General features: G+C 32.3%; 6 protein-coding genes across 12 annotated transcripts; 5 read left to right on the top strand and 1 right to left on the bottom strand.

Annotated features, from left to right (window-relative positions):
- Nucleotides 1-252: 252 nt before the first annotated feature.
- Nucleotides 253-2,377, top strand: LOC122404875. Of its 2 annotated transcripts, XM_043409202.1 has the most exons (3): nucleotides 253-559; nucleotides 1,727-1,970; nucleotides 2,043-2,377. In XM_043409202.1, exons 1-3 carry the CDS (start codon nucleotides 526-528, stop codon nucleotides 2,317-2,319), a joined length of 555 nt encoding a protein of 184 aa, XP_043265137.1. In that variant the 5' UTR covers nucleotides 253-525; the 3' UTR covers nucleotides 2,320-2,377. The 2 variants fall into 2 exon arrangements, with proteins under 2 accessions (XP_043265137.1, XP_043265136.1); XM_043409201.1 differs by lacking the exon at nucleotides 253-559 and having other exon boundaries at nucleotides 1,585-1,970.
- On the bottom strand, nucleotides 1,813-22,438 carry LOC122404870 (vacuolar protein sorting-associated protein 41 homolog). 6 transcript variants are annotated; one of them, XM_043409193.1, is made up of 15 exons: nucleotides 8,079-8,349; nucleotides 7,876-8,013; nucleotides 7,202-7,484; nucleotides 7,061-7,135; nucleotides 6,937-6,964; nucleotides 6,704-6,858; nucleotides 6,074-6,314; nucleotides 5,745-6,009; nucleotides 5,185-5,673; nucleotides 4,757-5,093; nucleotides 4,059-4,298; nucleotides 3,943-3,987; nucleotides 3,785-3,858; nucleotides 3,631-3,689; nucleotides 1,813-1,950 (listed from the first exon to the last, which is right to left on the bottom strand). In XM_043409193.1, the coding sequence occupies exons 1-14, from the start codon at nucleotides 8,097-8,099 to the stop codon at nucleotides 3,636-3,638; spliced, it is 2,445 nt and encodes an 814-aa protein (XP_043265128.1). In that variant the 5' UTR covers nucleotides 8,100-8,349; the 3' UTR covers nucleotides 1,813-1,950; nucleotides 3,631-3,635. The 6 variants fall into 6 exon arrangements, 5 of the variants coding, with proteins under 5 accessions (XP_043265128.1, XP_043265129.1, XP_043265125.1 ...); XM_043409194.1 differs by lacking the exons at nucleotides 7,876-8,013; nucleotides 8,079-8,349 and adding exons at nucleotides 18,870-18,872; nucleotides 22,425-22,438 and having other exon boundaries at nucleotides 6,937-7,135; nucleotides 7,202-7,554; XM_043409190.1 differs by having other exon boundaries at nucleotides 6,937-7,135.
- LOC122404876 (ciliogenesis-associated TTC17-interacting protein-like) lies at nucleotides 1,944-3,612 on the top strand. The gene is made up of 4 exons (XM_043409203.1): nucleotides 1,944-2,655; nucleotides 2,742-2,832; nucleotides 2,911-3,143; nucleotides 3,200-3,612. Exons 1-4 carry the CDS (start codon nucleotides 2,392-2,394, stop codon nucleotides 3,266-3,268), a joined length of 657 nt encoding a protein of 218 aa, XP_043265138.1. The 5' UTR covers nucleotides 1,944-2,391; the 3' UTR covers nucleotides 3,269-3,612.
- On the top strand, nucleotides 9,421-11,346 carry LOC122404736. Its single transcript, XM_043408959.1, has 2 exons — nucleotides 9,421-9,858; nucleotides 9,998-11,346. The coding sequence occupies exons 1-2, from the start codon at nucleotides 9,421-9,423 to the stop codon at nucleotides 10,784-10,786; spliced, it is 1,227 nt and encodes a 408-aa protein (XP_043264894.1). The 3' UTR covers nucleotides 10,787-11,346.
- Nucleotides 12,938-18,992, top strand: LOC122404871 (glucose-6-phosphate isomerase). Its single transcript, XM_043409195.1, has 11 exons — nucleotides 12,938-13,159; nucleotides 13,570-13,663; nucleotides 13,806-13,997; nucleotides 14,081-14,161; nucleotides 14,221-14,436; nucleotides 14,522-14,761; nucleotides 14,834-15,014; nucleotides 15,109-15,227; nucleotides 15,300-15,528; nucleotides 15,621-15,687; nucleotides 18,644-18,992. The coding sequence occupies exons 1-11, from the start codon at nucleotides 13,029-13,031 to the stop codon at nucleotides 18,765-18,767; spliced, it is 1,674 nt and encodes a 557-aa protein (XP_043265130.1). The 5' UTR covers nucleotides 12,938-13,028; the 3' UTR covers nucleotides 18,768-18,992.
- LOC122404872 (dolichol kinase) lies at nucleotides 19,171-22,856 on the top strand. The gene is made up of 7 exons (XM_043409196.1): nucleotides 19,171-19,470; nucleotides 20,059-20,312; nucleotides 20,501-20,721; nucleotides 20,793-20,981; nucleotides 21,050-21,259; nucleotides 21,374-21,701; nucleotides 21,939-22,856. The coding sequence occupies exons 1-7, from the start codon at nucleotides 19,391-19,393 to the stop codon at nucleotides 22,070-22,072; spliced, it is 1,416 nt and encodes a 471-aa protein (XP_043265131.1). The 5' UTR covers nucleotides 19,171-19,390; the 3' UTR covers nucleotides 22,073-22,856.
- The last annotated feature ends 2,095 nt before the right edge of the window (nucleotides 22,857-24,951 follow it).

Below are 24,951 nucleotides of genomic sequence, written 5' to 3'. Positions count from 1 at the left end.
TGTTAATATAAATTATTATTTTGGTAAATAATTTTTAGTAACGAATTAAATAATAATTTAGAAGTAGACCTTTATTAAGAAAGAATAAAAGATATATAAATATTTAACTGTGATTATTCCGGTACATAATGATTTGAATAAAATTTCATTCAAAATGAATGTATGCTTTGGTTTCCCATTTATGTAAACGGAAGACGAAATACAGTAGAAATACAGAAATCTATAAAATTTCTCAATCATCCGCATATCTTGTTTTGCAATGTCTGTAAACGTGTACGATCTTAGAGAAAACAAGAATTACCTCAAATCGCTGCAGGGATGTATTACCCACCAAAACGAAGAACGCCCATGCCTCCTTTTTTCAAAAGCAACAGCAGCATAACTACGTAAAAAGTTACGTGTCAGCGGATGATTCACAGAAACTAGAATGAGCTTTTGGAAATCTCGTTTCCAACGAATATAAAACTTTGCATTCGGCGGTAATTTTGGTAAATTACTCTCGGACGTCTTCGATAATTCGCAGGCATGAACGTTCAATCGCCTCTTCGACAACCTTTTGGTATACATTTTTTTTCTTAACTTTATATTAACCAACACGAGATACACGATATTTCACACATATCTGAGAATTTTATTTCAGTCTTGTAAAGAAGCTATATTCAATACAAACTACGGTTACTAACTTGTGTTTGTTATTTTTTTGTTCAGTAAATATTTCGTCTAGAAAACTAGCTGAAAATGTCGAATGATTCGAAAGAAAATTACTGTAAGCAGTTCGATATTCAAAAATGGATTCCTGAATTTCTGATCGGTAAATTTATTCGCTGCATACTTTTCTATAAATAAAACCAAACTTCTAAATACAAAGGAGGAAATAACTTCCGTTCGTCTAGACGCAACGAGCTACAATTATAAAACTGACCGTAAAGAAGCCTTAAAAACGAACGTACAATTTTTAAAAGCGCCGTGAAAAATCTATATAACGATTACATTTTATATATTATTGTTGTCCTATGCTGCAACTTAAAAATCATATTTACACATACTTAAATAAAATATGTTGACTATTACAGGATACACTATAATTATTTTTATACAATAATGGCACCTTGGTGTGCAAAAACATAGAATATCTAATATTGTATTAATTTTAGGGAGTACGCGCTGTACATTTTGACGTATATGTATATCTATACAAAAAATATTTTATCGACAAAAATTCATTGCACACAACATCCGCAGTTTCATTTACTTCGTTGCAGAATAATTCTACTCGATAACCTCGATTTATACATTAAAATTTACAGCAAAACTAGAGGATCGTGATCAATCTGTTTAAAGTACTAGTAAGTACGTGTCGGTAATAAAACATTTGAATTATCGAATAAAAAAAGGATATTAGTCTCGTTACAACAGTCCGTTTAAGTCATTTGTTCTATCTAAATTTCCCCAACAACGAATAAAGCATTTGATAAATAAACTAGACGAATGTCTACAAAAACGATGCGTAATAAAATCTGACATAGAAAAATATATAATATACACATTAATTAGTTTATTCGTCGCTGGTGAAATCGGGCATTTATGGAATGTAGCGTATCTACGCTCAGAAAAGTTGTTTCCACTAGTTTCTATTATATTATAGTAGAAATAGTAGAATTTTTGAAAAGAATAATAATAATATCACGTTGCATGCTTAAAGTACTCCCTTTCTTTTGTACTTCAGATCATGTGAAACGAAATGCTTTATGCTTCCGAGAGACCTTAATAATTTGTTCAAAAGATGAGTCTATGAAGGACATAAAGCCGATAGGCGGTTATTGCATTCTGGTAGAATCCATTGGGCCACAAGCCTGTGAATTTTTAGTGCACATACAATCTTCAATGTCCGTTAACGGTCACTTTGGCGGATCGAAAGTTATCAGCTCAGCAACGTCGAAATTCCACTGTCTGGAAGAAAAAAGAACAGAGTCAGTCGATGTCGAATAAGCTTTCGTTTTCAAAATATATTTGAATGGCATTAATGCAACAAAACATTTTAGATTCATGTACGAAAACGCTGAACTACATGAAAAAACGATTTACATAGGTATGGAAGACAATTTCTTTCATGTAAAACTGACGCGCACCTGTCCATGCGATAAGTCTACAGAAACCAAGAACATATCTTTTCATTGTAACGACCGGCTAATAAGCGAAGGAGTAAATATATTGTTGATGCGGTATTTAGCGCTTATAAATTATGATGGAACGTTATCGTTTGAGAGTATTACTATAGATGGAGATCTTGCTGCCTCTAGTTATGTAAGAAAATATTAAATATTTCCTACTTTCTAATGAATTCAAGTAAAAAACGATTTTCTTTTACAGGTATGTACTAGAGCTGAACGCATGGAAATAGATGATCATTTCTTAAGCGTTTATACAATAGAGCGGAAAATACACAACAAAGATGGAACTGTTCGTGTTATAAGAACTTATTTAACTACCCAAGGTAGAATACTTCGACATAATTGGATGGATGTGCCTTATATCTTAAAAATTAATCCATTAGTCGACCCAGCTGCCACAACTAAAATCATACGGGTAGAAACACCATTGAAAGATTGCTGGTTAGAAGACATTGAAATGGTTTCTAAATATTTGGATATGAAAGTAAAAAAAAAAATAGTATTAAAGTATTTTTCAGTGTCCAGTCATATATAGAAATATAAAAAATGTACGTTCTATTCCGTTAACAGTTCTCTAAAATGGCTGAACAAGTAGAATATCTAACCGACCATCCAGAAATAAAACAATTGATGGCAGATTATACTCAAATGCTATTAGTTGGTAATTTCAACTGTCTAACTATTGTACAAATTCATTTTAAACAGGCCATATTATGAATTTAAACACTTGTCTTTGCAGTTAAGCCTGAAAATGTAATAGACTTTACGATACAACATTTTAAAGCCTTTGCCGCAGATCCGATAACTTGGGAGACCAATATACTGGAAAGGAATTATGATGTTGATATAAAATCAGAGCTTATAAAGGAAACATCTGATGTTACATGCGATATTTGTGGCTTTCGCATAAACAGTAACATGTTAAATGAAACTTTATCAAAGTCTTCTGCGCAGGAATGTTTCGACATAACTGTAAGTATTTTAAAGTTCAAAGTGAATTTAGAAAACTAATGGAACATTCGTTTCAGAATTCCTACGATTCTACAGAGTCTGGTGATTCGAAAAATTGTAATGACACGTCACTCGATAAAGAATGAAAACATGATGCATTCGCTTCATATACGTCTACAAGCGATATGGAAAAGAAACATATTATGTCTCATGATCTTTTACAGTCGAAAGGAACTTGCAATCAATGTCATGCTCTTACAAGAGCTTTCTATAAACATCCATTAAATCTTATCTCTCTCACCGCTACAATTTTATGTTGTATTTATAAAAAATCACACAACTATTTAATTCTAGCTTTCATCAAAGTGTCCTGCATGCTTCAAAGTTTTCAGTACACGTACAAAATGTTTTACCATTTATACAATATAAAAATTATGTAAATGGAATATATATAAAGATTACGTATAAAAGTTTAATAAAGGTCTTTAAATACTCGTATAAATTTTACTTATATCATTTTCTACCAGGTGATGTATCCTTTTGTGAATGACATATGACACAGTTTTCCTGAAAAAGAAAATTAAATTAAAATTTATGAATACTTTTGTAACAACTTTTGATGAACAGAGGTTTTTTAAGTTATATAAAAATTAGGTACGTACCACTACTTTAAAGTTCTGTAGACAATCTTCGTGAAACGAATGTTTGCAATAAAAAACAATTAAGTTCCTTGGTTCTATAACAAACAATCATTGTAAAAATGTCATAAAAATGAAGCGAATGTTGATCCTAAATAGGTTTATACTACTTCAATAGGTACCTCTTACAATTATTCTCTCGTGACACCATCCACACAATTGGTCATCTGATAAAGAATAATATCACGATTATTGATCTAAGTATAATTATTATAAGTACTTCGTTATCAGCACTAACCGTCTATAAATATTCCTTTTTGATGACATCTAACTAGCCTCTCCTGCAGATTAAAATAATCATTGGATAAAGATTTGTTACAACCTTCTTGTACGGACACTTGAAGATTGTAATCGCACATCATTTTAACCAAAGCTTGTTTTAAGTTAGGAATCTCGAAAGACGGTTTTATACTCTGTATCATAAGTCTAGGATCTAAGATCGATCTGCCTATTTTCTGAAGAAGGAATGTAATGGCCTCTGGAACGAAATAGGTTCATTTAACCAACTTATACAGGTATTTGACTAGTTGAAGTAATTTATTCCAAAAATAAAGATAAGTCTAAGTGAAAAATAAAAATAAACAAAGTTATCTTCATTTGACAAATGACAGATAAAAATATTCATTATCGCATTCATTATTTTTACAGCGAAAATTTTACGCGTTGTAGTGAATAAATACATAAGTCACCGTATATTTAATTCAGTTGGCAAATTCACCACTGCAAAACATACATATTCGCTGCCGTTGTATGTCAAAATAGAATTATCAATAAATTATTTCACTACGAATAAAAAAGTATTTTTAATTGTTAATATAACAAAATATGCTCACACTTTTTAAATGTATTTCAGGACACAAATAATTGACGTCTAGACTAAAAAGGCCCTCCTTAAATAAAAATTTTGCCTATCATCGCTTCAAACGTGTTACTTACTAGGTTTGTCGAGAGAATAATTAATTAAGTCGTTCCACAATTCCTCATCATCGTGTTCTTGACAAAACGTGATCGCTTTTTCCATATCATCCAATTGCGTTGTCATGAGCGCCAAAGCTTCCGAAGTATTTCCCATTCTATCAAGTAAATACACCATTTCTTCGTAGAATTTTTGCTGGCTGCAAATATCTAGTGCCTGCTGTATCGGGTAATTATCAGAGCGGCGTAAAAGTGGTAACAATTTGTTTCGAGAGTACTCGGCATACAGCTGGACCAGCAGTCCATGGTACTTGCCCTTAGAATCTGTTAAACCCTTTTTATCTAATGCATCTAAGTACTGACGCGAACAATTTTAAAAACATAAGCATCCATTAGTAAACATAAACAACAATATTTACTTTCGCATGTATTTCTATAATCGATCTTACCAAGTATAAGTATCGGCGATTATGCTGTAATTTTTGTACAACAATATCAGATGGCACCTTCTCTTCTAAAAAAAACTGTATAGCTTGGTCTGTATTTAAATCCATTAAACCTTCTATCATGTCGTAGATAGTATTGTACAATTTGTACTTTTTAATAAATTGAAACACATCGTTGTGCTTTAACTTTAAATACATTGCTAACGTTTTATCATATTTGCCGTCGTGTGTGTATAAAATGGCTAAAGCTTCGAAAAGTACGTGTTTTCGTTCGCTATGAACTCTAATGTGTTCTAAAACACCGTTTATAACAGCTACAACTTTGTACAACGTTGGGGGCCACTTTTTAACTAGATCAAGAAATCCATCTAGATCCATTTTCAAATACTCACACAAAACCATTTCATAGATCAATGGATCTAATTTTACATCGCCTTTCGGAAGATAAGAAGAAATGGATCGTAGCTGATGAACTCTAGCAAACTTGTACACCTACAAACAAATATAATACTAATAATATAAAAAATAAAACAGCATAGCGTAACTCAATGTATGATATTAACTTCTTCCTCCCACAATTTTTTATCCTTTCCTAAGACTTTCAAACAAAGTTTTCCTGCTTCGTCGTATTTTCCGCAGGCCAGCAAGTGATCTAAATAAACACGGCCAACGTTAACTAAATTGTGCCTTTTACAATCTTTGCCGTTATTTATTATCACTGCTTCTAATGCTTGTTCAAATTTTCCATGACCTAATAGCCATTCAATTCTATCATCTGTATCATATAAATTAGCTACAACAATGTCCTTTGGACTCACAATAAAAAACCTAAATACATATAAGGATTTTAATGCGTACAGAAATATGAAACAACGGAATAAAAAAAATATACCTGTTTTCTTCTTTTAAACAGTCTAAATGATAATCGTTACAGCTATATTCTTTATAACCACGGAGTGTGAGAAAGTTTGCGCATACAATGGAATGGTCCTGACATTTTGGTTCAACAACGTGTAATCTTGGCCGTTGACTTTTTCCATTTTCATCTAGTTCTTTCAAACAGCCTAATAATACTAGCTGATTTTCTAAAGGTGCAATACCAGAAATGTAAAAATCCACTTGAAATGTTAAAACTGAAATGAAAAACTATTACTTATTACATTTTCATACTTTTTTAACATATCGACACATTGGCGCTGGAAGACATGTGTGTATAGGGTATACCGTAATTTAAAAGAAGAAACATCACAACACAAACAAAAAGAAATAGCAACGTTAACGTTAATAATATGATATGGTGAATCAAATGCTAAATTTTTAACTTTAAAGAACCACTGATACGATGCATGCTAGAAACGTGTAAATTATTATGAAAAAATGTAATCTATCATTTTCCTCAAAATTGGTTTGAAAAATATCAATCGATTGAAAAGTTATAAAAATTTTTGTAAGTGTATGACACTTGAGCGCACCCAACGCCAATGTGTTAAGTGACATTTTTATTACTAAATAATAATTCTACCTATATCCACTACATATGCTGGTTGATCTCTACTGGCCATTTCTTGTATCGATTTTTTCCTAATTTGGCATATTCTTACTACATCGACCCAACCGATTAATAATGTTCTATCGTCAGACCATCGAAGATTACACCTATACTGTTCAGGCAATGCTCTGTAAAGAAACAAAACTATCATGAGAATTATTCTATTTTTAATGTTTCTTTTAATGAATTTCTGTTCTTTTACGTACTCTCCAGACCTAGTCCATTTCATAAGACCTAACGAACACTTTGCATTTAAATCGTAAACTCTAACGCCAGTATCGGACGCCCAAGCCACAAAATGTTCAATCCATGCAATTGATCTAACCCCACCTTCTGCTTCGCATAATACAGTTAGTTTCATTCTGGATAAAAAAGTCTTTTCGTACAAAACCAATTTATCATCTCCTAAAAATAATAATATTAATTCTCTCATGGGGCTAGAAATTAACATGTATAAATTTAAATAGGTACCTGTAATAAACCCTTTTTTACTAGCACTTTTATAATAATTTGGATCTATGGCGATACTTTTAACTAATCTGCCCATTCTCATATCGTGATTATTCTCTGTGCTATAAAGACCATATATAAAAACCTTTCCATCGTCGCTACATGATGCAATGAAATCTCCATTATAATCTATAGAAATCTGATTGACAGCAACTGTATGCGCTTGTAGACTCTTAGACTGGATATTGTTGCCTTGGTGGTCTAAGAGATGTATCATACCCCAATGCGAACCAAGGCACAGGAACTAAACAAAAATTAAATTATTCTGATAGACTACGAAGCTTCTTATTTATAATTAATATAATATACATAAGCTTTTGCTGGAATAATATTATAATAAATAATATTTGAGAAGTGCTATTACACGTTAGAGTAACTGTCTTACTTTTCAAGTTATGGAGGACTAAAGGAAACGTTTGACAAAAGAAATTGCCAAAGTAAATGTGTCAAAACTAACAGCTTTCTCGTAAACGGACAGAATTAATGTTATGAAATACATATATCGATGCTATAACTTAGGCATAAGTCTATATAAACGTACATTATGAAACAGAGACATAACTTTCACGATATAAAATCATTAAATCAGCTTTGTTAAAGTATATATAAAAATATTACGAAATTATATTTCACACCTTGGGATGCACAGCGATACAACTAGCTGCATCGTTTTGCAATATACGTTCCAAATCGTTTCGCATTCTAACAAATTTAAGCCTGGGCTCTACCTCATCTACTTCAGAGTCTGAATCATCCTGATTACTTTGATCTTCCTGAAAAATAATACTGCAACATTAATGCTACGTTCTTATACCTCGTAGAATAATTAGAAATTTACCTTCTTAGAGATGTTTTCCATACCCGTTCTTACACAATTTTTCTTTGAATCGAAAAGCACGATTCCAACTACGAACTGTCAAAAATTTTACTGGTTTACGTTTCCGAATAAACGAAAGGCGTTCCTTTTTCCACGTTTCGTTTCTTTATTCGTAATTTAAATTGATTCATACAACAAAAGAATTCTACCAGATGATTAAGTTAAAATTACTTATTAATAAATTTATAAGGAAATTGTTATAGTAACATTACATTACGTCAATTCATAAATATTAGCAGAGATCAGTGTGCCCAGATCTGGCATAATTGAGTGTATCGACGACGACACTGGTAACGACGAACTTCCTTAGCGTTTAACGGAGTGGTGGGGGGAAAGTCACTATATCCTAGGGTGGGAGCTCAGCACTTCGCGTAACTTCGGGAAATTGAGAAAGAATGCGAGTGTGAGCCTTTCCTTCTTGATCTTAAACAGCTGAAGTATTTTCTTTTACTCTTACCGAATACCGGCTAAAACCAGAGGTGCCAGAAAGCATCCACGGTGCGAAACTCAGTGAGCTCGTGGAGTTTCGGAAAGTCGACAAAGGCAAACTGCGCATGCCCTCTTTCTCGATTCTCCGAAGCTGCCCGAAGTAACTTCGGAACGCCTCGTGGGAGTCGAGAGAGAAAGGCTCACATTCGCCTTCTCGCTCTTAACAACTGAAATCCGACTATGCTAAGTAGCATAGAAAGTAATCTCATCGAAGTTTGCCGCATATGTATCAATATACATACATATGTACATTGCGACACAACAGGTGATAACAGCTGATTCATATGTGACAGGAGACATATGGGACATTCACACCTGCGAATCTTATGTATGCACACGATAATCTAGATTATTTTGTAACATTTTGTAACATGTAATTTTCATAAGACATAATATTAATATATATACGTATATATGCCTGTACAATAACAAATTCTTAAGCTAGTTTTACATGATGTATCGACAACTTTGTTAACAAATTGTATGACACGGAAAAATTATAAAAAATGTTATACATTACATACCTACCCAAACCACATTAAAAATATATATCAGAAATATTTAAAAATAATGCTGTTCGAAGCAGTCTCACTTGCAAATTGGACAATAATAACAAGCGTCCAAAACAAGTGCATAGTAGTTCAAAAATTGAAGAAAAAAGAGCACCAATGCTGCCAATGAGACCACGCGTATAAAAAATAATCGTTGATTTTATTGAATTTGGTTGCATTTGCCTACACGAATTCGAATTATAGTTTTGGTTGACGTTCGTTACAGTTGAATCGAAAGTGCAAATGATCGTGCAGCGTGAGAAATGTCAAGCGACGAAGATATAATTCTAGCGTGCGCTGCGTTTATTTGTATGAAATCAGTATTAAAAAAGAAAAAGAGAAAGGCTCGACGCTGGTGGATGGCTTCGTTGTTTCAAAATAGAAGTATATCCGCGGCAACTGATCTTCTTTATGATATACGAAAGGGCGACGCTAGACATTTTAATGCGTGTTGCCGGGTACCGCGAGAAGTTTTTGATGAATTGCTTGAAATGTTGACATCGAAGATACAAAAGGAAGATACAAGATACAGGAGCGCTATTCCAGCCAGCGAAAGATTAGCCGTAACGTTAAACTTTCTGGCCACTGGTAATTCCTATTCGAGTTTAGCTCTGACTTTTAAAATATCAAAACAGTCGATATCAAATATTGTTCCAGAGGTCTGTGCAGCCATAATCGATGTACTAAAAGATTATGTTAAGGTAAATACAATTATCGTTATTATTATTTAATCGTTCACGATAACACATAACACTGTTCAGGTGTGACGTACAAAGGAAGAAGTTGTTATAATATATTTTAGTTTTGTCAGAATTGGCGATGACATATAAAATATTTCAGACACCCGAAAGTGAAGAGGAATGGCTAAAAGTAGCGCAAACTTATGAAGAAAAATGGAATTTCCCGCATTGCGTTGGAGCAATAAGTAGCAGACATGTACAAATACAAGTGCCAATACAAGTGCCGAATACAATTAAGTCTACGTTCAACATTGTGCTTGTGGCAGTCGTGGATGCTGATTATAACTTTTTGCATGCCGATGTAGTATGCGCCGGACGAATTTCAGACACAAACGTTTTTAAAAATTGTGCTTTTTTCAAAAAACTTGAAGGAAATGCTTTCAAATTACCACCTTTGAGCATTCTGCCGGGAAGAGAGAAATTGGTACCATACGTTTTCGTTGCGGATGATGCATTTCCGCTAGTACCTAATCTTGTATTAAAATTGTATTCTGAGAAGAATGAAAAGGACTCTGCCAGAAGAGTATACAACCGTCAACTTTTAAGAACGCAAAGAATCGTCGAAAATGTATTTGGCATTATGACGACAGTTTTTCGAGTATTGCAAAAACCTATGATACTGGAACCAAAGAAAGCAGAAATTATAGTAATGGCGTGTATATATTTGCATAATTATTTAAGAAAAAATCCATCCTCGCAAAATGTATATAATCCAAATGGTACATTTGATTGTGAAATAAACGGTAAACTAATAAACGGAACGTGGCGACAACATTGTAATGAAAACTCGCTACAACGATTTGAACGAGTAGACAGAAAATTATCGAAACGCGGGGAAGAAATAAGAACAGAATTTGCAGAGTATTTCATGAGCAAGCGTGTCCTATAGCAAACCAATAATTTAACATAAGCACAAAAAGTAGTTGAATTTCACACGAACGCAAGAATTAGTAAATTTATATGTAGTTTTTTTTTTACATTTTATACTATATGTTCCGCACAGAGTTGAGTACATTTTATTCTTAAAAGCAAATAAAAATTTTAGATGTACCCGCAAACTTTCGGTTACATTTCATTTACAAATTTATTTGAAAATTAGAATCTGGTAACGTATTTTATTCGTTCGTGAATAAAATTTTCCCAACTCTGACTCTAGGTATAAATGGTTGAACTTAGTTTCACCTAATCCCACTCATTCTCCCCACTGTTTAGGTTTGGGTTAGGTCTATAATATAGAAATTTAAAAAGTACAGAAAATGTACAGCATTCTTAACGACAGTAGAGTTATTTATAATTTTACAAGTATTCGGATTATTTAATTGTATACAATTTCGCTTAAGTTAGAGTGCTGGTCGCTAATGACCATCACGACAGTTAACGTGTCGATACAAGTTTCGCAGACCATATTCACATTTTTGCAAATTAAATTGACTTTGACTTTTTAAATAAGTATTTTATGTTGTTTCTTGTTTAAACGTCATTATATACAAATCTTTACTTTGGTATAATAATTTGAAATCAGATTTTATTTTTATTACAATGGTTAAGAAACCAAATTTGTAGAAAAGCTTGATTTGCAAGAAGTTGAATATAATTTACAAGAGGGTTAATTTTGTGAGCAAAACCTGTAATTATACACACTAAAAGTACGAACAGATTTATGCTAAATGTAGCACCAATGTTCAAATTTCATGGTACAAATGGCGACCATTACCATAAATAAATGAATGCCATTAAATTTGAAAAAATTTGTGCCAAACATTTCCGGTACAAACTAATAAACAACCATTGAAATATGCCAGAAAAATTGAGTCGGTTGATCAACTAATGCAAAATTACTATCATAATGCAACGAACGATTGAATTTTTTGTTTAACATTTGGATAACAATAACTACTAACAAGTGTTTCACAAATTTTTGAAGTATGTATTGTCACGACGATATTTGTTCACGCAAACAAACTCTGCATCCACCTAACCTAACTTTTCGTTACAGTTGACTCTAGTAACTAGTACGAGCCACGTCGAATGAAAAACAGCAACATTATGAGTATGAGAGTTTGATTTTGTACTAGATAGTCAAAAACTTATAAATAGTGTGTACTCTTTTTATCAAGTGCAAAATCAGATTTCCACGATGTTGCTATTTCTCGTTCAGCGTGGCTAGTACTGTCCTCCGCTCACTTCAAGTCCCGCGGAAGGAATGCGGGAGAAGTAGAAGGGGCACACGTATTCCCACGCACACATTGGTCTCTAGCTCGCTATTCGTCGCCGCAGTTACACACACATGTGGACTGCCTGAGAGCAAGTGAGCAAGACAGATAAATGGGCGGTCCAACTCCCCTTGCCCCTGTGCCGTCTCGCGGGACTTCAAGTGGCAGACAGTGTGGCCCAGTGTGGCCAGATCTGGCATAATTGAGTACATCGACGTCGACATTAGTAACGATGAACTTCCTTAGCGTCTAACGGAGTGGTGGGGATAGCAGACATACACTTCGCACAACTTCGGGAAATCGATAAAGAACGCAAGTGTGAGCCCTTCCTTCTTGCTCTTGCAAAAGAGAAACAGCTGAAATACGACCTCGCGATAATCGGCACACGGATACGATTCCAGTTCTCGATTACTCTAGCATTTTTACTTTCCGATCTGTGTTATAAAAAAAGTACCATAATGAAAAAAAAATTTTGAAATTTTTTTTTAGCGGAAATACACGTTTTAAGACCCCCCGATCATATTGTGACTATTAAAAAAAAAACCGATTTTTTTTGTTCGATGAAAATGAAAAATCCATTTCATTTTTTCTCACTTCCTGTATAGTAAAATTTAAAATATACAAGTATATTTTAATTCGTGTTATAAATTTCTAAAGAAAACATTCTTAATAATTTAAACAAATTTTCATATTAAACGTAAACAAATGTTACTTTCGTGATATTCTTCGGTCAGTATTTTAATGGAAGTATCGCATGACAGTCATTGATCAATGATTTCATTGAGAAGCGGCTTGAAAATAATATATATTGGTAGCAGTGTAGATTGGTAACTCTCGTGCGTATTGTATACGTGAGTCGTCACACGATAAGCACTAGTAGCATCTTGTAAATTTGGACGCGGTTTCCTTAAATTAAAAATGAAGCCGAAACCAGAATTGACAACTGCATCGTCATGGAGTAAATTGCAACAATATTTCGATGCTAATGGGTCGAAAGTCAAAATATACGATCTTTTTCAACAAGATCCTAAACGCTTTGAAAAGTTTAGGTAAGTTTTTCGTCAGCCCTTGACATATGACCTTGACATGACCTTTCGCCGATAACTAAAATTACGTTATTACAATAATAATTATATACATTGTTTATCCATAGAATTGAAACAATTAATTTTTTTCTATATTTTTTTAGATTATCTCTATTTTAGAATTTTTCAGTTATCTAACTTGGTATATAGTGAAGTTTTCTTTTAAATTCTCTTTATTTTTAACAAATATAAATTAATCCTTTACGGCAATAGCATGCTAGAGGATTAAACAATTACAATTACAATATGATTTTGTTTACAATATCGCAAAATATAATTTGAATATGATAAAATTATTATTTACCTTTTCTTAATTTATATTCGAATAGTTAATTAAATAAGAAGATTTTACTAATATTTCAAATATAACATAGTCTAGAAATTCCAACTCCCAATGATGGCTCAATTTTACTTGATTACTCCAAGAATCGCCTTACAGAAGAAGCATTTAAATTATTATTAGAACTGGTATGTATTTTCATATTATATAAATATTATAATTAAAAGATTTTAATATCAAAAGCAGGTTTATTTGCATATATATGTTTATAGTACTATATCATTTTAATAACAATCAGCTATAATTATTTTCTATTATATTAATTTATAGGCACGTGAGCGAGAGATTGAAGATGCAAGAGATGCCATGTTTAAAGGAGAAAAGATCAATTTTACCGAGAACAGAGCAGTTCTGCATATTGCTTTGCGTAATAGAGATAATAAACCCATATTAGTAGATAATAAAGATGTAATGCCAGACGTGAATGCTGTTTTGAAACACATGAAAGAATTTACAGATGAAGTTGGTATAATTCATGAATATATTTCTAATAAATTACAAAAGTAATCATTTTTCATTAAATAAATGTTCTGCGAGTTACATAGGTCCTCTCAAAAAAATGGAAAGGTTTCACTGGCAAAGCAATTGAAGATGTTGTTAATATCGGAATAGGTGGTTCAGATTTGGTAAGTAATACAAATTGTACAGGTGAACAAATTTGTTAACGATATAGTTATTTGCATAGGGTCCGTTGATGGTGACAGAAGCATTGAAAGCATATCATGTCGGGCCAAGAGTTCATTTTGTTAGTAACATCGACGGAACTCACATAGCCGAAACTCTAAAAAAATTGAATCCAGAAACAACTCTTTTTATAATAGCATCGAAAACATTTACTACTCAGGAAACGATTACAAATGCTACTTCCGCTAAATTATGGCTTTTGGATGCTTTGAAAAATGTTAGTGAGAAATAAAAATAGTGGTTTATAAACATGCTATACGAATAAAGATCAAGTATTTTATTATAAAATCTATATTGTTTAGGATGCTGCGGTTGCACGCCATTTTGTTGCGTTATCTACCAATAACCAGAAGGTTACAGAATTTGGTATCGATGAGAAAAATATGTTTGGATTTTGGGACTGGGTCGGAGGACGTTATTCTTTATGGTCAGCCATTGGTTTATCGATTAGCTTGTCCATCGGCTTTGAAAATTTTGAAAAACTGTTGAGCGGAGCACACTTTATGGATCAACATTTCTGCAGTGCTCCGTTAGAAAAAAACGTGAACGCAGTTTAATTATTATAATTTTTTTAAAGAAATACTATATATATGTAATGAAATATTACTTTTCAGGCACCGGTTATATTAGCTCTGCTTGGTGTATGGTATCACAATTTTTATAAAGCTGAAACGCACGCATTATTGCCATATGATCAGTATTTGCACAGGTTCGCAGCATATTTTCAACAAGGTGATATGGAAAGTAATGGGAAATATGTTACTCGAGCAGGAAAAACTGTAAATTATAATACAGGTAAATGTTAATATATTATTTATTATTTAATTAAAAATGTTTACGATTTTATTGTAATATTTGAAAATGTACTTGAAAAATTCCAAAATTTAAGGCCCAATTGTGTGGGGAGAACCTGGTACTAATGGACAACATGCATTTTATCAATTATTACACCAGGGTACTAGACTTGTACCTGGAGATTTTATAATTCCAGTACAATCGCACAATAAGGTACTTAACTGTTTTTTTTTATTTTTATTTTTAATATAAGAAAAGACAAAAACACGAAAAATACTATTTCAGGTCCAAGGAACTCTTCATCACAAAATATTGCTTGCCAATTTCTTTGCACAAACTGAAGCATTGATGAAGGGTAAAAATGAGAATGAAGCCCGAACTGAATTGCAAAAAGCGGGAATGAGTCCTGAACAAGTGAATTTGCTATTACCACATAAGATGTTCGAAGGGAACAGACCTACCAATAGCATTCTCGTAAAAAAAGTAACACCTTTTACTCTTGGAGCTTTAATCGGTAAATTTAACGTATATAATGTATTAAACTATGATTTAAATTTGTTATTTAATTTAGATATATACATATATATACATATCTTATTTTTAAAGCAATGTACGAGCATAAGATTTTTGTGCAAGGCATTATCTGGGATATCAATTCATTTGATCAATGGGGGTAAGTAGAAATATTATTTTTAATACGTTTGCCGTCGAGTCGGGTATCAATCACTGACATTACTCTTTCCATTCATTCCTTCTTGATCATTATACATAATTCACTTTCATTAACAGAAATGGGCAAATTTCTTATCCAGTTGTAAATTCCGAGTAACGAATTTTAATATGTATATTACGTTGAACGAACAAAATAATAATAATAACTCAATAAATATTCAATGAATATACTATTTTCATTCGTCGATTATTATTCGAATAAAGTGTTGCCCGTTTCTGTCCATGAACACATTAACCATTCTCCCGAAGGTATAGTAGTTATAGTCTTACAATTAGTAGTGCTCATAAGAGAAATTCTCAAACAGTTCCGCCAATATCTAAATGAGTTTTTGTACAGTGGCAGAGCTTCGAATTCTACAGATAACAATTGAGTATAATGTATCATATTTATTATAAATATTACTATATCTATATTAGATATACTACTAGTTGCACATATTTCGATGCACATTGTTGAAACATGGCAAACAAAAATGAGGCATACCATCACAATCTTTACAAAATGTCACAACTTTCACTGTTCGATTTTTCGCAAATTCTCTTCCAAATTTTTTCACATTCTCTTCATAGCATCGTCTGCATTGTCGTCTTGCTTGCCGCGCTGTGCCTTCTTTAGTTTGCATCTCGTGACGAAGTTTTATTTCCAGATTCGTTGTAGGCGAAGGTAAAATATTTTGGTCCATACACGCGGTCAAATACATGATTATTTTCTTTCGAAATTCCAGAACCGATACACGCGTCTCTTTTATGTTATTGTACATTATCATTGCGTTTACCACCGATGTGTTGAGTAAAATCTCAAATGCCAATCTCTTGTACCATTTAATCGTTTTCCGTAATGGACTGACATATGGTGACATTTGATCTGACAAATCAACGTATGATTTTCCTTCGTTGTAATCTATGATAACTTTTGGTTTTAAATACGAACTGCCATTTTTTGTTATGGTAATCATTTCGGTCGAATGTTTTGAAGAAAGTATGTACAATTCTTCTTTATCCTTCCATTTAAAAATGGTAATTCCATTTTTATTTTCTCTTGCAATTATTTCGCCTGGTTTTAGAGTCTTCAATTTTATTTCCGTAGGAATACTGTGACAAGTAGTTTTGAGGGTTCCGATTAAATAAGTGTCTACTTCGATTAATTTCTTGGCTAAATCAATGTTTATGTACCAATTATCCGTACACAGTATGTGTCCTTTACCTATTACATTTTTACATAGAGACATTATAATGCTTGTAGTAGTTGTGTTTTCTCTTCTGCGGGTTTTTCCAGCATGCAACTGCAAACTATACGTGTATCCCGAGGTAGTGCACAATTTGAATAATTTAATACCGTGTCTATATTGTTTATCTTTCATATGTTGTCTAAATATAATCCGACCTCTGTATGGAATTACGGATTCGTTTATACAAAAGGTATCACCTGGATTAAAATATTCTTTAAAGTTTGCATTTAACGCATCGATTAATACTTGTACTTTACATAGCTGATTATCTGGTTCATCGATTTGTTTGTTGTCCGTAAAATGAATCATTCTTAATAACATTTCAAATCTATTTCGAGACATTACGGTGCGTGGAAAACTCTGTTCGAAACATGCATCTTTCGACCAATATAATTCTATAGTTGGGAGCTTTATAAGACCCATCCACATAATCAAACCAAAAAATCGTTTAATTTCATATTTATTGGTCGAAGACCAGGTGTTCAAACGATTTGATTTATTGCTCGATAATATTTGACTTGCGTATAGATTTGTTTGATACGCAATCATTTCAAATATTTCGTCCGTGACCAGTAACGAATAAAAATCATTTGCTTCTCGACACATTGCAATTTTAATATTTGATGCATCGGTACCTGGTGTACCTAAGACAGGCTTGAAGTGAGGTTGATTGCCAACCGGATCGAACCATTCTTCATCGGTAATGTTCCCATTATGTGTATCGGAATTATTGTCTCCGTAATCACTTTCTTTTTCAGTGTCGGATAACATTTTACGACGTTTTATTAACGACAAGTACATTTCAAACGACGAATCACTCAGAAAGCTACTTTCTTCCGATGACATTTTTTTTTACCTTACGAATAGTTAATGTTTATAGTGTTTATAGTAAATAAAAAAAAAGTATCTTGCGATTGCAGGTATAAAATAGAAAAATTTTATTTAAAAAAATATTTTGCATGGGTAGAAGTAGATTTTTTCAAGTTTTCTATTTACATTTAAACGAGTGATTTGTTGGATAGTTTTTCCTAATAGCGTTGAAAGAAGATAACAGACTTTTCGCCAGACGCGTGAAAAATCTTCCATTTAAGGATTAAACATCTATTATGGTCTATTTCACTTAGTACAGTTCAAGCAAAATATAGAAATAATAGAAAATTGGTGACATTGTATCGGTCTACCGAATAACAAAGGAAAAGATATTATAATTTCAATTTATATATAAACCGACACGGTGTGAAATAGAATTATTATTCCGACTCGGCGTATACCGTTCACGCCGTATCGGTCACCGGTGACCGACGTTAAACGTTCCGTTCACGCCGTATCGGTCACCGGTGACCGACGCTAAACGTTCCGTTCACGCCGTAACGGTCACCGGTGATCGACAATTAAACGAATGCAGCTAACGGACATTATCTTATTAATTTTATTAGTAAACCCTTGAGTTAGCTGGTTAATCGGGGAAGGGAAGTTATTTAGCATGTTCGTAGTACAAATAACACTAACGACTAGATAAGGAATTGGAACGATCAAGTAAAATAGCATCGACGGCAAACATGATGTAGAAATGATTTCGTGTATTAATTTAATAACTAACCAACTCGTGTATCGATAACTCGTTTAATTTTCACGTATGGATTTTTAATTTTAATTTGGCTCTAATAGCGTTGAATTGGGAAAACAATTGGCAAAAGTAATTGAACCGGAATTGGAGACTGATAATGCAATTACAAGTCACGACTCGTCAACAAACGGGATGATCGCATTTGTCAAGCGCAACAAATCTTAAAACGTTTCTTAAACCGTACGGAGTAATGTTAAGGTACAACATAGTAATCATCAATTATTCTATTTAAGGTTACGTTAATATGCGAATGATCAAAATATAAACGTTCTTTTTTGTAAATTCTGTATAATGTTGAATACATAATTTCTATTTGTCTAATTACAAAATACATTGGGAGTTATAAATTGTGAAAAAGCGTATAATATATAGAACAATTGTTGAATGTAATAATACTGTATTGTTTCGTTTTTGTGCTATTTAATAAATAACAGAAGTACAACTTTCATCATTTTTAATTTATATTACCATTTTGATTTTTATATTTTTCACGTTATTACAGCATTTTTCTTTATCGTTTCAAATTTCTTTAATGTCAACGTGCAAAACAGCTAATATGTAATATCAATAATGGAAGAATTCATTACTGATTTTATCTAAATTGTACTTAATACAAGTGATTTCATCGTTCGTTTATGTATTACGTATTAACATGTGCGCAAGAACAGAAGATACGACGGAAAAAGAGTGACCTTTTAGTGACTAACGCCCATTTCCCACTATTTCTCACGGTAAAAGAGAGGAGGTGTTATTAATGGTGTAAAAACGTGTTTCGTATTGTACCAACAATGGAGTTTTTAATAGAGAAGTACTTGTGTTTTGAGGAAAGGATATTACAGAGCTTGAAAAATAATGGCATAAAACATCGGTACGTGGATTTTTAATTGCATGAACGTAAAAAATGACGTGACTTAACCTCTAAATATATTCGAAATGTTTTTATTTAATGTATTTATATTTTATACTCGTAAACGTGTTTTCTATGGTAGAAAATTTCATTTTCTAATGAAAAAATAGAAAGGAACTTGTATTTAATTAAAAAATAAAGTTTGTTCTTTAAATAATCGTGATACACGTCATTTATAATTATTTGATCCTTTTTCAAGATTGCGTTTAAGAATTTATCTCGTTCGTGAAAAATATGTGATGTATCAAACAGATATCATTCTGATGTAAAGAATCAACATGTTAAATAAACACTTGTAGTTTGTCCATATTTGTGTTATATTTTCTAACGTTGCTTGTACAAATTATTTACTAAAATTTTTAGTTATTTCGAGTAAATATCAAAGAATATGTTGTTTGTAAAATTAACGGTATTCGATTACTTAATATAATAACGAACATATGGTTCGAAGACAATATTTTCAAGCTTTCGAATTACACAATATTTTTTAATTATTATGCAAGATGAATTATACCAAATTGTATCTTTGAATTTAAACAATATTTTCAGGACTAAAGCCAATAGCGGATTATGGCTTGGAACGTTAGTAGGTTTAAGTTCAATTTTAACTATATTGAAAGAAGATTCCAGTTACTCCGAAATTTGCCTCATTGCAGCCCTTACAGGCGTTGGCCTTCTTATTAGTTGTGCATGTTTATATTTAAGATTGTCAACAGAAAGAGTCGCAGTCAGAGACTTTCAAGTTATATATTTTTTACCAGCTTTAATAACGTCCATGTTATATCTTCTGATAGCAAATAAAGGTATATCAATTTACAAATTATTTATTAATGTTTTAAGATTTGCTCACAAGAGACTAAACATTTTATTTTATTTTTTATAATTTCGTTCAATTACGTAACTTACGTAAAAATCTTTTTATTGTTATTTAATTAAGAATCATTTATATATACTATTTTAATAAAATTTTGGTGATAATAAATAAGAACAGGATTATTAGTGAGCGTGACATGGGGCTTAAGCGTAGCAAGTTTAGGTACATGGGGTGTCCTTCAATTGATGTCTATATTTCCTGGTTGTTTCACGATCGGAGAAGCAACATCTGTGATACACGGTTGTATCCTGTTTCTAATGTCTGTAGTAACAAACTTGCCATTACGATATCATTTACCACCAATTCATAACGACGATATCGCTACGGTTTTACTACAGGTATTTTAAAGCAAATTTTACAGAAATAATAAATTGTATATACTTAGGCATTTAATAGTTTCTAATTTTAGGTTGTAATGTTATATGTAATATCAATTTGCATAATATCTGGATACTTTCCAATTTTTCGTTTAACTAGAAATTTTTACATAATGATAATTAGTCTCCTGTTAATTGTATTTTTGCCATTACTGTACATCATATTGGATCAAAATCCTCTAGTATGGTTGCTTTTATTTATTTTCGATAAAGCAAGTAAGGTATGTTTGTACGATTACTCGTAGTATTCGATGCGTAACATTATGTTTAATGTCTTTAAATATTACAGGTTGTTTTAATCGGTTACTGGGCTATATGCTTGTTGCTAAGCGTAATTGTTGTTGTATACCAGATATTATTAAATTTCCATGCAACAACTTCGACTAGAAAAATCTTTCACTTATTGGCTGTATTAGTGTATATACCTGGTTTAATTTATGAACAAATACTGCTCTATCTTGCTAGTGGTATAGTAATGGGATTGTTTGTATTTCTTGAGGTACATTATCTTTGATTAAAATTTTTATTCGATCGTACAAGTTTAGACGTTCATATTGTACTTGTATAACAGTGTTTCTTAAACAACACCACGTTCATTGCTGTTTGTTTTTAGCTAATACGGTATCTGAGAATACCGCCTCTCGGAGGGGCATTACAGCAAGGATTTTCTGTATTCGTAGATGAGAAAGATAATTTGATTTCTTTGACACCTTTATATTTACTTTCCGGTCTCTCTTTTCCACTTTGGATGCCTACTAATAACGTTCCATTGGTAGCTTTGCTCAGTGGTGTCTTAACAGTTGGAGTAGGCGATACTGCTGCTAGTTTTGTCGGTAGCAGGTGGGGTTCTCATAAATGGACAAGTACAAACAAATCCATCGAAGGAACAATCGCTTGCATTTTCAGCCAAGTTGGATTAATATGTATTTTAGCATTTATTGGTATGTACCAATTATATTTTTTCTTTTTATATCACACAGATAAGAACAACACTTTATCGCAATTAAATTTAAGCCGGTTATGAATGATAAGATTAAAAAATTATTTACAACAGTTTCTAGTAATTTTGAAAATATCCAACGAAAACAGTGTTGTCTTTCTCCGTGTGGTTATTTGTCATATTTCAATTGTACATATGTTACGTCCGTGTAAAAACTAAAATTAATTTTTTTAAATAGGTTACATAGATAGTGGTTGGTTACTTTTGAGAAGCATATTATTTAGTGTTGCTCTGTCGTTTATCGAAGCATACACAAATCAAGTTGACAATTTAGCTTTACCTTTGTTGATGTACGTGTGCTTAACTCTTTAGGCATGTAATAAGGATAAGTGCTGAGATGGACAATAACAGTAGTAACTATTTTTGAAAACGACTGAACTATTATGTTTTGTTTGTTCGGTGTAGAGTTGGACCAAAAGCATAGTGCTTATTTTATCAATTTACTTCTTTATTCGCTTCCATGCATTTAGAAAAGTGCATATATATTTTCTGTTGTACATAGTATATTTCTCCCAAAAATTCACGTATTGCATTAACTTGTTCCATTCTAAATAATATTTAAAATTTAGTTACTAGTCAAGAATTTTTTATCAAGTTCTTTGCAATTTATTCTTTTTTTTTTTCTTCGTTACTGTACAGTTTAATATTATTTAAAGATGTATACATATACTTAAAATTTTACTTTATTATTTATGTTTCAAACAAATAAGAGAGGACGTTACACGTACACGCATACTAACATAACGACCACCGTTGTTATGACATTTTTTAAATAGTATTTATGTAAAAGTGTTCATATTTGTACATAAATATGAGTATCCGCGTAAGCTAAAAGTGTACATTTGTTTAAAAAAACAGAGTTGTGTACGAAAGGAATTTACGGTAATTCATACTTTTTTATGTAATTGTCTAATTCGCTACTATGTACAACTTGTGTAAAAAAGATGACTCTGTGCCTATAGTGTTACACTTACGTAAAATTGGTACTTTGTAACGCATACTTTACTCATTCCTATCAACGCATTTTTATATTCCGCCCGAATGAATCTGTGAACGAAATTTACTTTTATTAATAAAATATTTTTGTAACTGTGTACACGTCGGTGTTTCATTGTCCCGGTTATTTATATAACGATTATGTAAAAGTGTCACGTTATTAGTGTTCACGAAAAGTGTACGATTGGCAAAGTGTTTTTATATAATTTGATTTACAATTCTGAAACGAATTGATCACGCACATCGAGGATTTGTTGTACTTTATAATTTCATATTTTAAGTATTTTTATATTTAATGCATCAATAGTATTGCGTCTGTTATGGAAGCAATGAAAGTTCTACTAAAAACGAAGCTCTGAAAAAAGTACAAGGGTGATTCTGAAAAAATAGTCTATCGAATAATTTCATTCCAATATTTTATTGACCACACAGCCTTAAAATCTGACCGTACACAGCATGTCATCATACGCCGTGTCCATACGCGTAAGAACATTATATTGCGGAATGCGTGAAAAGCACCGATTTCTTGTTAATTGGATTTTAATGACAAGGACCGCGAAGAAAAATGTCAATACTTTCTATACGTTAAAAGCTAAATTTTTATTTTATATTTTGTTTATTATACTCGTAGATTTTTCCCATAAATCCTCTACCAAGGTAGTGAGTACTCGATAAATTATTAATTTCACATTAAACAAGATAATTTTCCGTGCATAGTCAGTATATTAATATTGAAATTTGAAAAGAATGTAAAAATAAATGATCACGTTTTTTTTTTTTTATACCGGTATGCTCGAAGTAATACGTACAATCTTTAAATTTGACGAACAATTTTGTAAAATCATACGAACGGACTACGTACGTTACGAAACGCAGTGCTGTCTTTATCAACAGTTTTCTTCGCAAGTAATATGTTTGTACTGGTTTCTAGATGATACCTTTAAACATTATTCGCGTGATAATTATCGCAGATGCTTGATATTCATATGTTTATAATCGTAAATTTGTTATAGGTATGTGCGACTATTATTTTTTTTTTTTTTATCTATCAACGGTGCTATTAGGCATTTGTTATTCCTAGAAATACATTTTGTATAACTGCCAATTGACTTTTCCACATAAAAATGATAAAAAGTAGAAAATGGAGTTAGGAAACAAAAGTGAGGTTAAAAGTAAGAGGAAACCGTACGGGGTGTAAACTAATGGAATTCTCACGTTCACTATGAATGAATCATACGTACAACCGTCGAACAGGTTTATACTATACTGTAGCTTTCATATTTCATCTTTACCGTGATTATGATTATCATTCGCGATGATCATTCAAAGTGAAGAAATGTAAATTCGGCTTAATCGGTCGTTCGGCGATGATCGATTATTCGGATCATCGACGTTCTACTCTACGCGTGAGTTTACGGTCAGGAAAAGAAACAAAAATTTTCGTCGCCGCGAAAGGAAGAAAATTTGCGTTCGTAAAATGTTTCGAAGAAACGAGGGGAAGGGAAACGATACGAACGAAGCGCTACAAGAGCGATGATTTTCCAACATTCCGTGTCGACGTTCAATATGTTACAGTGTACATCTGCCGATCTCGAGAAGCTCTTTTTCAGCGTAGATAGGTCCGTCATCTTGTTCGAAAGTCGTCGTCCCGAAAATCGATTCGAAATTATCGAGCTTAACGAGAACGACAGAATATGTATATTTACGAGACGTCTTGCTACGTACTACTTATTATAGTCGTTTCTTATATACTTGTATCTGTAATTGTATAGCAATTAAATAAATATTTTGAAACTCTCGATCGTGTAATGCCGTTCTTTCATTTTTTTTTCTTTTTTTTTCCCGCCGCGTTCTTGCGCGCAGCGATACCGATCTTTCGATTTCTCTCTTTTTTTTGTCCCTACTGTACTTAGTATGTAAATTTATGTATTCGGTGTATCTCTTGAGTCTTTGTGTGATATATTGCGACGTGACTGTCATTACTTTCGTTACTTGGTGCTGATTCGTACCACTTTCGTCGTTGCTTCTCCATTATCTCGCAAAGAATCGTTCTTTCCCCGTTCCCACAACGGTTCTTCCCAACTTTCTTTTATCGTTCGTACTTTTCTCTCTTTTTTCTTTCGCGAAGAAAAAAAAGGACGACGAATCGGACAGTTGTGATAAAAAAAAAAACAAAATAAACGATCGTGTTACGC

The sequence above is a fragment of the Colletes gigas genome, unplaced genomic scaffold (genome assembly GCF_013123115.1).
Source record: "Colletes gigas isolate AHSC1104 unplaced genomic scaffold, ASM1312311v1 Colletes_gigas_Sc00003, whole genome shotgun sequence".
NCBI classification, from domain to species: domain Eukaryota; kingdom Metazoa; phylum Arthropoda; class Insecta; order Hymenoptera; family Colletidae; genus Colletes; species Colletes gigas.
Note: the sequence above shows the minus strand (reverse complement) of the source record. Positions and strands in the feature narration are given on the sequence as shown.

Coding starts and splice junctions, on each gene's coding strand:
- LOC122404875 (XM_043409201.1), top strand. CDS start 1,585: ATGGAATGTAGCGTATCTACGCTCAGAAAAGTTGTTTCCACTAGTTTC. Junction 1,971..2,042: donor CTGGAAGAAAAAAGAACAGA/GTCAGTCGATGT, acceptor AAAACATTTTAG/ATTCATGTACGAAAACGCTG.
- LOC122404870 (XM_043409190.1), bottom strand. CDS start 8,099: ATGGAAAACATCTCTAAGAAG. Junction 8,014..8,078: donor TGGAAAACATCTCTAAGAAG/GTAAATTTCTAA, acceptor ATTATTTTTCAG/GAAGATCAAAGTAATCAGGA. Junction 3,988..4,058: donor AAAAGGAATATTTATAGACG/GTTAGTGCTGAT, acceptor ATTCTTTATCAG/ATGACCAATTGTGTGGATGG.
- LOC122404871 (XM_043409195.1), top strand. CDS start 13,029: ATGAAGCCGAAACCAGAATTGACAACTGCATCGTCATGGAGTAAATTG. Junction 13,160..13,569: donor AAACGCTTTGAAAAGTTTAG/GTAAGTTTTTCG, acceptor AATATAACATAG/TCTAGAAATTCCAACTCCCA. Junction 15,015..15,108: donor AACTGTAAATTATAATACAG/GTAAATGTTAAT, acceptor CCAAAATTTAAG/GCCCAATTGTGTGGGGAGAA.
- LOC122404736 (XM_043408959.1), top strand. CDS start 9,421: ATGTCAAGCGACGAAGATATAATTCTAGCGTGCGCTGCGTTTATTTGT. Junction 9,859..9,997: donor TACTAAAAGATTATGTTAAG/GTAAATACAATT, acceptor AAAATATTTCAG/ACACCCGAAAGTGAAGAGGA.
- LOC122404872 (XM_043409196.1), top strand. CDS start 19,391: ATGGAGTTTTTAATAGAGAAGTACTTGTGTTTTGAGGAAAGGATATTA. Junction 20,982..21,049: donor TTTTCGATAAAGCAAGTAAG/GTATGTTTGTAC, acceptor TAAATATTACAG/GTTGTTTTAATCGGTTACTG. Junction 21,260..21,373: donor GATTGTTTGTATTTCTTGAG/GTACATTATCTT, acceptor GTTTGTTTTTAG/CTAATACGGTATCTGAGAAT.
- LOC122404876 (XM_043409203.1), top strand. CDS start 2,392: ATGGAAATAGATGATCATTTCTTAAGCGTTTATACAATAGAGCGGAAA. Junction 2,656..2,741: donor CTAAATATTTGGATATGAAA/GTAAAAAAAAAA, acceptor TTCCGTTAACAG/TTCTCTAAAATGGCTGAACA. Junction 2,833..2,910: donor TACTCAAATGCTATTAGTTG/GTAATTTCAACT, acceptor TTGTCTTTGCAG/TTAAGCCTGAAAATGTAATA.